The following is an 11,853-nucleotide window of genomic DNA, read 5'->3' as shown; positions in this document are numbered from 1 at the left end:
CCGGTGCGGTCTGCGCACCTGGTCAGGGCTTCCTGTAGTTAAATAGAGCCCAGGGCTCTAAATACTATATATATATATATATATATATATATATATATATATATATATATATATATATATATATATATATATATATATATATATATATATATACTAGGTATGTGCCCGTGCGTTGCGACGGAACACAAATTGACGAATCTCCAATAGCTAAAATGTCATAGCCTGGGAATAGGTGCATGAACTCTCTAGCCTGTGAATAGGTGCAAAAACTCCATTCAGACCAAGAAAGATCATCAATATCATCATTTATATCATTTGGCTATTATATCTACAGAAATATATTGGCTAACCAGATAAAAAATCTTAGGTACTCGAATATCTTCATTTAAAGGTTGAACAAGAAACAAATAGAACACTAAGATTTGTTTTACAGATCAGATAATTGGATGATGTTTGATCTAACAAACTTTGTTGTGAAGGGTTGCCAAAGGACTGATGGTTGTTCTGGCTCCCAGTACACTTAATACATTCAAAAGAAGATTATACAGTACTTCAGTAAGAACTACAATTCACACAACAACCAATGTACTCAGCCACACAGGAGCAGCTTTATGCGCTCCATCTAAGGAAACAGTCTCGGAAGCATTGTTTACAAATATTCTTTGTACAAGCATGACCACAACACTTTCTACAGTAGCAGCCTTCAGCTCGTTTTTAGCAGCTCATCCCAAAAAACAAGTGTCTAAATTGAAATTGTTGACAAAGCAGCAAAATACACCTTACTATCACAATTAATCTAGCTAAGCAGTATGTAGACCCACTTCCCTCTAACTAACATGACAATATAGTTTATTTACAGGCCATACCAGTTGATAATTCAAGTTACTTCCATAAGACAATTCGGGGTGATGAACCTTCTTCAAATCCCTCTGAAGTCGATGTGGTTATTTGTTTGTCAACTGCATAGAGCACAAGATCTGCTTCTTTATCTCTCTCTCAGGTTACTGTGTATTACTGCACAAAAAGGAGCAGCCTCTACAAAGTAGCTCCAGTGAACACCAGACTTTCTTAGCCAATCCTGCAGATATCACCACCAAATATAGATGGTTAAAAGCAACATTAGAGGTTAAGAACCAAGGTTTGCACTAAAAGAATTACAACTCAAGTGTAAAACAATGAAACAACTGAAAACATCAAATAAACAGGGAGAAAATCTAATAGAGGTGGCACAGGGGGGAGCGGCGGCATACCTTGTGGTAGGTGGTGCAATCGGGCTCGACGACTTAGCCGGCCTAATTACATAGCTCAAGTAGTAAAGATTGTGTCTTCACCAACAGAAGACGTCGGAAGCATGTGTTTTTGTTCCAAGTCATCTCCGTCAAAGTTACCATTGCTGCTGGTGTTGGAATCATCTAAATTCAGACAGCAATACGACATGAGACTGGATAATAGTACACACCACATTGACGCGCTCGTGAAGCTTAGGTGTACCCATCTTCTCAGTTTTTTATATTTTTCAAGGTGTTCTGTTACCTGTGCTGAAAAAATTGGCGGCCTTTCTAATTCTAGTAGTGGTTCTTTAATGGGCAACAGGTACTCTGAAGCTAACTACGAACCAAAATGACCTTGTAAAATGTTAAACTATCACTGGAATTCTATATTAGTTTTACCGTAGACACCTTGATTCCGCTTTGATTTGAAGAACTAAAAGCAGATGAACACTCTACACTTGAATGAACAGAGTATATGTTTCTAAACAATAATTGAAAGCATGGCTGCCCGAATTAAAAACAGAACCCTTTTTCTATTGATGAACAACAAACACACTAAATCACACCATCGACCCAAAAAAATGAAAGGACCAGGACCTACTAACTGAACAAGAGACTAAGGGATAGACCCTTTTTGTATTGATGAACAACAAGCACACTAAATTGAAAGCATGACTGCCCGAATTAAAAACAGAATATTTTGTTATCATCACTCATAATCCAATAACCCATCGACCCTTTCTATTTATGTAGGAACCAAAAAACAACAATGCATCACTTCAAAGAATGATCAAAGCTGAGCTGTAAGAAAAATAAAAACAGAATAGATAGCATTCGTCACAACTGAGTATTCAGACAGTCTGTTCCTTTGCGCAAAAAATAAACAAAAAAACATTGTTGTTTGTTCCTTTACTCAATGACATGCTATACTAAATTGCTATCCTAAAATCACTCAACAGTCATTATAAACAGAAGAGGCACATTCCATAACTGAAACTTTACATGAATGATTTTAGCATGTGTACCATCAAGAGGGCAGATAGTGTTAAACTGCTTGGTACTTACTGTGTCTATATGCTCGCGGATGAAATCGACCAACTGCTGGCTTGACATGCAGTCCCTAATAACCCAGAGGATACTACTGTTAAATCTGACAAAAGCAATAATCATGTTGAAGCCAGAACCTTGTTAACAGGGAGAAATTTACCAGATGCCATCGCATGCCAAAACAATGAATTCGTGTTCTTCACATAGCTCGACCTGTACGAAAGAACAAAGTCAGAATAACAGTCAACAAGAAGGGAATGCTAACTCGGTAAACTGCATAGCAGGGGTGCGAAGTGCATGTACTTGTCGAACACCGAAGACAGGCACCACTTGTGCAGCTTCCTCAAGCACCCGACGACGCAGCCAGTGCGATGCTGAAAGAAAAACACTCCTCGCGTCAGCGTCAGGGAAACCAAATACAACTGTAGTAGTATCGTGGAAGCAAGATGCTGAGCTGAACCAACTGGAACGCAACAGGCTTGCCTTGCCTCTCTTGCAGTGGATGAGCATCGGCTGGTTTCTTGCGTCTGGATAGATTGAAACAGGAGCAGAGTTAGAGATGTCAAATGGCAAAAGGTGCAGTTCTGTGGCACGTTAGTAGAAGTGTAAAGGTATCGTATCAGTGAAGTTGCCGGTACCAAGAATAACTTTGAGCGCATCTCGGATGGTCTCTTCAGGGATGTAGACGAATGGTTCCTGCACCACCATGGCATCCGGCACTGTCGGACCAGTCTAGACAACAACGATTAGTAAGCTCCACACATTGTAACGATTTAAAAGTGGTTTGATACTATAGCAGTCGCCTGAGTTTGTCTAATCGAGTGACGCCCCTGGTTTGGTTTGAGAACAACATGCCTAGTGCCAAAGAAAGAACAACATCAGCATGAGCAATTGCCAAAGAAAGCCCCAAGGCAATCCGAAGATGGTGCTTACAATTTTCGAAAGGGCAAAAAACAACAATGCGTCACTTCAAATAATGATCAAAGCTGAGCTGTTCTTAAAAATATATCTATTTTTAATTTTTAGGGCACTTTTATAGGTCACATTGTTGTAGATGCTCTCGAAAAACGTTTTACCAGCATTTGATGGTATATTGCCTCGTCTTGGACGCTGACAACGATAATTCTTGTAAAAAATGGGATACGATGCCATTATTTTGTAGGTATTTTTATCTCATAATATTACAACATGTTACAATAGTAACCCGAGATGCCTTGTGAGGTATATTTTTTTAGTGAGAACCATGCAAGATTTGTCATTTTTTTCATGTAACAAACAGATAAATAATTACCTGTCCTGTTGGGTTTCCTGGATTTATAACAACAAGCGCCCTAACACTGATGCCCTTAGATCGAGCCTCCTCAAGTTGTTTCTTGAGCTCATCAACCTCAAGTACCCACCCTGTCTCTTCATCAAGGAAATAAGGAACCTGAAAGAAAAATTGTCCGTGAATCAAATTGTTAGACATACAGACCATATTACTGCAGGTTCGCTTTGTTAGTATCATTTAAAAACAGTCATATACAAATCAACTTTGACATGTGATGATCAATTCACTAATCATTATGAAACAACTTTAGTGAGCTCAGTGAACTATGTGAAGGGTTTAAACTTAAATTATTGCCTAAAACTGCAGGTTGAGAAACATTGATCTGATTCAATAGCAGTAACAAACAACATAGAAACATTGCCACAGAACGTACAAGGGAACCACCATGAAGAGCAATTGATGCAGAGTACAATGGGTACTGTGGAATAGGGCAGAGAATGCCATCCTTCTCAGACCTTATCAATAACTGCAGAATCATGTGTACCTAGTTCAAAAAAAAGAAATTGCACTATATCAGTTATCAGTAACGAGGGCAAGCTTTATCCTTATGAACAGTCAGCCGAGTACACTTAGATGAATAAGTCCTGACTCCACATAAATGAACTACCACTGATCAAATCATCAAAAGAATATGTATAGTACATACTGTCGGGCTTGCTCCATCTGTTAGGAAGATGTTATCTGCGCTTGCATGAAACCCATCATGGGCAGCAATTTCATCACGTAACCCTTTTATACCCTGAAATAGAGAGCAACACGCGTAAATTAAGCGTGTCAATATGCAAATATTCCATTAGCACAGAATGGTACCAAGACACTACAATTGACAGTTTCTACAGATTCAAAGGGTTGAAGAGATGGCTCAAGGGCCTATGGGCCAAACAGACTGCAGGAAAAATTCAGAACTAACTTATACCTGCTCTATAGATCGAGCCTCCTCAAGTTGTTTCTTGAGCTCATCAACCTCAAGTGCCCACCCTGTCTCTTCATCAAGGAAATAAGGAACCTGAAAGAAAAATTGTCCGTGAATCAAATTGTTAGACATACAGATCATATTACTGCAGGTTCGCTTTGTTAGTATCATTTAAAAACAGTCATATACAAATCAACTTTGACATGTGATGATCAATTCACTAATCATTATGAAACAACTTTAGTGAGCTCAGTGAACTATGTGAAGGGTTTAAACTTAAATTATTGCCTAAAACTGCAGGTTGAGAAACATTGATCTGATTCAATAGCAGTAACAAACAACATAGAAACATTGCCACAGAACGTACAAGGGAACCACCATGAAGAGCAATTGATGCAGAGTACAATGGGTACTGTGGAATAGGGCAGAGACTGCCATCCTTCTCAGACCTTATCAACAACTGCAGAATCATGTGTACCTAATTAAAAAAAAGAAATTGCACTATATCAGTTATCAGTAACGAGGGCAAGCTTTATCCTTATGAACAGTCAGCCGAGTACACTTAGATGAATAAGTCCTGATTCCACATAAATGAACTACCACTGATCAAATCATCAAAAGAATATGTATAGTACATACTGCCGGGCTTGCTCCATCTGTTAGGAAGATGTTATCTGCGCTTGCATGAAACCCATCACGGGCAGCAATTTCATCATGTAACCCTTTTATACCCTGAAATAGAGAGCAACACGCGTAAATTAAGCGTGTCAATATGCAAATATTCCATTAGCACAGAATGGTACCAAGACACTACAATTGACAGTTTCTACAGATTCAAAGGGTTGAAGAGATGGCTCAAGGGCCTATGGGCCAAACAGACTGCAGGAAAAATTCAGAACTAACTTATACCTGCTCTAGAAATTTGAGTTCTCATGAGTCAACATCATGTGTGCACCACAACAAAAAAGGTTTCTAAAAGATTACATTTGTACCCAAAACATGGAAAGTGTAAGATGTGTGTCCATTTGTTGAAGCTGCAACAATCCATTAACATCTGCCTTCCATTATTCTCTGCGAGATTCAATTTGGCTACATGGTATCCCTAAGTGGCTAGATCATGTGTAAACCATGATCCATTTGTCATTTGTTGTCAAAGGTTGATACTGAAAGGGCCTTTTCCCACAATGGGAGACCCATGCCCACTGTGCTTAAACCTTCATGAAAACACTCCATGGTTGGCGGACGAGAGCACGGACAGAAGTGACTTCCAGAGCATCTGTGCTGCCGTCCACGTGTGCTGCATCCTCTCCACAAAGCGTGACGCGGAGTCCTTGGACCGCTGCAGCGTCTCCTTGAGGTTGTCATATCTGTCGTGTATAGGGGAGCGGTTATAGCTAGATGCAATACCATTTGCACTGTACACATGAAGATTATTGATCACATAATATTCGAAATTCAAGTTGGTAAACAAAACTGGACAGCAAACTCACTTACCTTGGAGAGCTCGATGCCAGTCACCGCCTTGGATAGCTCGTCGCGCCTAGCTGTGGCCGCGACATCCTTCGAGGAGATCTAGTCTTAATATACTTAGAGCTGAAGGCTGAAAGTAAGCAAATTGACTTCATCTTTTAGGTTGATGAAGATCAAATGAGTTTAAAAGCTTGAGAAGATGATAAGACCTCATATGTATGACCAAAGAGATGATAGCAAATGGATTCAAGCTAATAAAATCACGAGAGATGAAAGCAAATAGGTTCACATGCAGGATTCAACATAAAGTTATGTATATAAAAGAACAAATGCAAATAGAACTGTGTATTTCTTTTATTTTAGAAACTATAGCCCTTGTTCATCGTGCCCCAAATGAGTATTCCTATCAGTACACACGTAGGTCAGCATTTATTTAGTTGTAATACTGCCTTAGCTACATATCACTGGCTAGCTGGAAAAAACCCTAAGTAGCAACATTGGAACAGTCTGAGTATAGCAGTCAGAATATGATAACTAAATCCAGAAATTTTAGAACATAGAAATAATGAACTGAAATCATAACGGAAAGAGCAGCTACAAATATATGAGTTCAGATAATGAATTTCGAAGATAGCGGATGGTAAGCATTCAACCCAGTGCCCCAAATGAGTAATTCGAACTCTAATAGGAAACCTGCATGCTCCCACCAACTCATTAAAAGTAGCAGTGGCTCGCTGTTGTAGGTCATCTTTAGAGCCAACGACTGAGTCAACTTCAGTTTACCCAACAACTTATATAGATGTACCTCAAGTCGTTGTATTACTGATGTATTTTATATGTTGAAGTAGACAATTTTCATTCTTTATAGTATTGTTACTTTCTAGTATTTGATAAAGGGGTCATGTATATCATGTCACTGTGATGCCCTGCTACGACAAGAAGCTAGAGGCTGTCTGGGATGATTTCACTTTATCAGTAGATGGCAAAGAAATTACAGAGGTGGATTCAGTACTGACAACTGGTGAAGTGTTTCATTCTGCACCTGTACTCAAGTACAGGATTATTAACCTGGGTTATAATCTGTTTGACTGCTACTTCTGTCTACAAACTTTAGCTAATTTTATTCCAACCACATGTTTTGAAAAGAAGTCCATTTAATGATCATTTACTGTCTGTATACTATCTGAATGTACCATAGTTCGTTTTATCTGTTCTTGTCGATTTATCTCAGGGCTGACATGTAATTTTTCTTTATTATAACCCAGGTTAACAAATGTTTATGAGGAAGGACATCTATATGGGGTTTCTGGAGATTCTAGGGGCTATGCAGAAACAATCTTTCTGGTGTGCATTTTATTTCTCTGTATAATTATAAACGACTTGTCTCATCAATTCATCATGATTCAGGTAATAACTGAAGAGCTAGGAATGAACCTTGAGAATGTTGAGCCTCACATGCTGGGTTCATGCAAAAAGGTATAGTAGATGATTTAAAAGGATTTTTCTATTGATTTGGATTGCAGCAACCTTCAGCCTTAAGTCACAGTATTCTAACGTTAAGGTGCTTTGAATACTAAAAATTAAGGTCTATGCGTTGTGCTTTGAATACCAAGAATTCCTTATTATTTTTTCTTGCAGGTTAACATTAAGGTGCAGGTAATATAAATCTTACAAAAGTTTGCATTGCGCAGTATAGTGTGTAAGCACTTATCTAAAGTTTTTTTTTCCTTTGGATTCATATGAGAGCTGCCTAACAATGATCCCAAGGCACACCTTAATCCCCTTCTACAGATTGCTTATTCAGATTAATAGTTTCAGAGGTAACAAAAATTCTATAAACAAAGCTAGTGATTGAGCCCATCCTAAATATGCGTCTGTAAAAGCACAGAAAAAAAACAAATCCCTACAGTTAGAGAAAGCAAGCAAGAGGGGATGCAAAGGTTGAGTAAGGCTAACCAAGGGTTGTGCAGAGCCGCAACACCTCCCAGTTCGTTGTTGGCGTTGCCGTCGCAGGGAAGAATCACCTTGCACCAACCACACCAATGGAAGTAACCGTCGCAGAGAATTATTTTGCTAAGCAGTGCACAACAATTTAGATACCAGGGAGCACCAGGAAACATGTACCTTCCGCGGCGTATGCAAGTTCGCGAGTTCGCCAAACCTGATTACCTTCAGCTGCAAGTTCGCGACCTGCCAACCCAATATAGCGAGCTGCCAACCCTGATTATGGTTTTTCGAATATAAGTTCCATGGATTGAGGTAATGGGGCGCCGAGTAATGGGGAGAGGAGATCTGGGACCTTCCATTGACGGCGCGGGCCGAGGAGGAGGTGGCGCACCTTCCTTTTTTGCCGCGGGTCGAGGAGTTCGATGAGGTGGCGCATTTTAGATGGTGCACCTTCCATGGATGGCAGGCAGAGGAGGAGGGGGCGCACCTTCCATGGATGGTGGGTAGAGGAGGAGGGGGCGCACCTTCCATGGATGACGGACCTCCCAGTAATGGGGAGAGGAGATCCGTGGCAGATTTAGACGGCGCGGGCGCGGTACTGGGAGGATTTGAGGTGGCGGATCCACGACGCGGTACAGACAACCTTCATTGCAGCCCCATTTTAGATGGTGCACCTTCCATGGATGGCGGGTAGAGGAGGAGGGGGCGCACCTTACATGGATGGAGGACCTCCCAGTAATGGGGAGAGGAGATCCGCGGTAGATTTGGACGGCGCGGGCGCGGTACAGTGGGCCCTGGTGGTGGAGCGCGACAATGGCGGGTAGGAGATGGCGGTAATCTCGAGGGGAGAGGGTCACTGAACTCTGGCCAGGGTGTTCGGCAATGTTGGGGGAAGGGTGGGTCGGTGGGCGCGGCGAGCTTGCAGACGACGTTGTCTCGGTGGCACGGGGGAGGGGCGGGGAGCACGCTGGATGCAGGGGCGGGGGCGGCGTCGAGGTGGGGAAGAGGCAGGCGGGCAGGGCGAGGAAGAGGCCACCAGGTTTACCGTGCGGACGGAGGAAGCGGCGGCCGCGGTATTGATTGGAGGATGCGGCAGCCGCGATTCACGGCGCGACAGTCGGGGCGGGGATGGACGCGTCTGGGTTTGGCAGAACCGTGCGCCATTCTATTGTGGACGCCTACACTATGTACATAATAGTAGTAGAGATATATATATATATATATGGCGGCACTAAAATGCACCTGGGTGCATTCTCTATATTGAATGCACCCACCTGCAATAACACCTCGAGCACGCCTCGGCCTCCTGTATGCGCGCCTTCCTGCCCCCGCCGCCGCGTGCCTCCCTGTCCCCGCGCCACCCTCTCCCCCACCGCCGCCGAGTGCCACCCTCTCCCCCACCGCCGCCGAGCGCCACCCTCTTCCCCACCGCCGCCGAGCGCCTCCCTGTCCCCGCTCCGTCGCGTGCCTCCCTGTCCCCGCGCCGCCGCGCGCCTCTCTGTCAGCGCGCCTCCATGTCCCTCGTATTAGGTGTGATTGCAACTGCTGTATAATTCTACCCAAATATCTGTTAAAAATGTAAACACAATGATTGCAACTGCTGGTGTGTTGTAATTGCAACTGCTGGTGTGGTGTGGATGCAACTGCTAAGTTGCTCTGATGTGATTGCAAGTACTGAATAACTCTGGAAATTTTGTTAAAAAAATATGATTGCAACTGCTGGTCTGGTGTGATTGCAACTTCTATATAACTATGTCCAAAAATTTGTTAAACAAACAATGATTGCAACTGCTGTCTGGTGTAATTGCAACTGTTGGTCTAGTGTGATTGCAACTTCTTTATAACTATGTTCAAAAATTTGTTAAACAAACAATGATTGCAACTGTTGTCTGGTGTAATTGCAACTGCTGGTCTGGTGTGATTGCAACTTCTATATAACTATGTCCAAAAATCTGTTAAACAAACAATGATTGCAACTGTTGTCTGGTGTGATTGCAACTGCTTTCTAGTGTAATTGCAACTGCTGGTCTGGTGTGATTCCAACTTCTATATAACTATGTCCAAAAATCTGTTAAACAAAACAATGATTGCAACTACTGTCTGGTGTAATTGCAACTGCTGGTCTGATGTGATTGCAACTTATGTGAAGAGGTTGAGTCAGTTCGTGGAGAAAGAGGGGCGTGGGCGGGAAAGTGAAAAAGTTCTGTCGGGAGCGGGCGGGAGCGACGAAGACGTGCGGGAGGGACGAAGACGGACGAAGACGACCTGGGTGGGACGGTTGACTCGGACCTGGCGCGTAGGTTCGGCCTGGGTGCATTCTCTATATTGAATGCACCCAGGTGTAATATATAAAAACAGTATATATATATATATATAGGGAAGAGGTAATGGAAGCCCTGGGCTTCCGTTAGTGGGCGAAGCCCCAGCCAGGAGGCCGATCGGGTCGCGTTCGGCCCACTGGACGCCAGCTTGCGTCAGCCATGCATAGGATAGCCACGTATCCCGGCTGAAACGCGACATGCGATATACGCACGCATAAATATATGTACAAATGTGCATAACTCATGCATAAATGGAATCTTTTATGCCACGAATCACGGGAACGAATATTTGCATGTGCTTGCCGGTTACGACTGCATAACGCTGTGATACATGATAGCGTAAACCATGCAAACATTTAAAATCTCCCACCGGTTTTAAGATAAGGAAAGACGTGCTCTTCGTGCGCGTAAATAAAGGCGCAGTTACAGGAGGAAAAAATACGAACGCATAAATCATGCATAGAAGGGATCTTTTGTACCTTGACTCACGGAAACGAATATTACCATGTGCACACCGTTTACGACTGCATAACGATGTGTAACATGATAGCATAAACCATGCATTATATAAATTTTGAACGGTTTGATATAAGGAAAGACGTGCTGCATAATCGCGTAAATAAAGGGACAGTTACGGTTCGAGGAGCATTAGTAGAAGGAAATAAATTTTAATTTACAGCCGCAGTTCGCGGGTTCTGCTCGGGCGGATTCTAGCGTAAAACGTGAGCTAAAACATCGTAAATGAGTACGAAATTTAGCGTAAATCATATATCTGTTTTGTAACAGCAAACGAAGCCCAAAAATTACGGCGTAAAAATCGCGTGCACCCAATCGTGCGCGGGTTCTGGCTAGGGCAGATTCCGCGTAAAACTTGAGCTAAAACATCGTAAATGAATACGAAATTTAGCGTAAATCCTATATTAGCTAAAACAGCGTAGATTGATCACGTTCGATCGTGCACGGATTTTGGCTTGGTCAAATTTCAGCGTAAAACGTGAACCAAACAGCGTAAATGGGTACAAATTTTATCGTACATCATCAATCTATTTCGTAACAACGAATGTGGCCTAAATTACGACGTCAAAATCGCGCTCCGATCGTGCTCGGGTTCTAGGTCAGGTGGATTTAAGCGTAAGACGTGATCCGAAACAGCGTAAATGGATACGAATTTTAGCGTAAATCAATGATCTGTTTTAAAACGACGAATGTGGCACTTGCTTTTAGTGGAAGCGTAAAATGCAATAAGAAAGAACCCAAGACAAAATCTTTTTTTTGCCGACCTATACATGCGACATGGGGGTGAATTAATAACTGAACGAACCCAAGACAAGAAAGAAAACGATGAAGCCATTTGCTGTTCCTGAATCTTGATCCGTCACGCTCACGCCCGACCATGGAACTAAGGTCAGAAGAGTAGCCACTAGACAATACAGAGGGCACGACGGTCAGAAGAACAATAACTTGGACTTGGAGATGCATCTGAAGGGGAGCACGGTGCCGTTGGGCCAGAATAAGCGGAGCTGGCACGCCAGGCGCGTCCACTGGTCGACGCCG

At 42.5% G+C, this 11,853-nt stretch overlaps 1 protein-coding gene and 1 pseudogene across 2 annotated transcripts; both read right to left on the bottom strand.

Annotated features, from left to right (window-relative positions):
* Positions 1-722: 722 nt before the first annotated feature.
* Positions 723-2,694, bottom strand: LOC109941542 (protein phosphatase pseudogene; annotated as a pseudogene). Its single transcript, NR_163456.1, has 5 exons — positions 2,622-2,694; positions 2,479-2,531; positions 2,337-2,391; positions 1,251-1,412; positions 723-1,078 (listed from the first exon to the last, which is right to left on the bottom strand). The product of NR_163456.1 is annotated as a protein phosphatase pseudogene (transcript).
* A 107-nt stretch (positions 2,695-2,801) lies between these two features.
* Positions 2,802-8,251, bottom strand: LOC103634667 (uncharacterized). Its single transcript, XM_020542620.2, has 11 exons — positions 7,988-8,251; positions 6,056-6,161; positions 5,554-5,928; positions 5,201-5,293; positions 4,929-5,039; positions 4,565-4,654; positions 4,295-4,387; positions 4,022-4,132; positions 3,610-3,747; positions 2,957-3,173; positions 2,802-2,845 (listed from the first exon to the last, which is right to left on the bottom strand). Exons 3-10 carry the CDS (start codon positions 5,584-5,586, stop codon positions 3,132-3,134), a joined length of 711 nt encoding a protein of 236 aa, XP_020398209.1. The 5' UTR covers positions 5,587-5,928; positions 6,056-6,161; positions 7,988-8,251; the 3' UTR covers positions 2,802-2,845; positions 2,957-3,131.
* Between the last annotated feature and the right edge of the window lie 3,602 nt (positions 8,252-11,853).

The sequence above is a fragment of the Zea mays genome, chromosome 8 (genome assembly GCF_902167145.1).
Source record: "Zea mays cultivar B73 chromosome 8, Zm-B73-REFERENCE-NAM-5.0, whole genome shotgun sequence".
Lineage (NCBI taxonomy): Eukaryota > Viridiplantae > Streptophyta > Magnoliopsida > Poales > Poaceae > Zea > Zea mays.
The sequence above is the reverse complement of the archived record's forward strand: the minus strand, read 5'-3'. Positions and strand labels throughout refer to the sequence as shown.

Coding starts and splice junctions, on each gene's coding strand:
- LOC103634667 (XM_020542620.2), bottom strand. CDS start 5,586: ATGGACACACATCTTACACTTTCCATGTTTTGG. Junction 5,294..5,553: donor TTACACTTTCCATGTTTTGG/GTACAAATGTAA, acceptor TCTCTATTTCAG/GGTATAAAAGGGTTACATGA. Junction 3,748..4,021: donor CTCTTCATGGTGGTTCCCTT/GTACGTTCTGTG, acceptor TTTTTCTTTCAG/GTTCCTTATTTCCTTGATGA.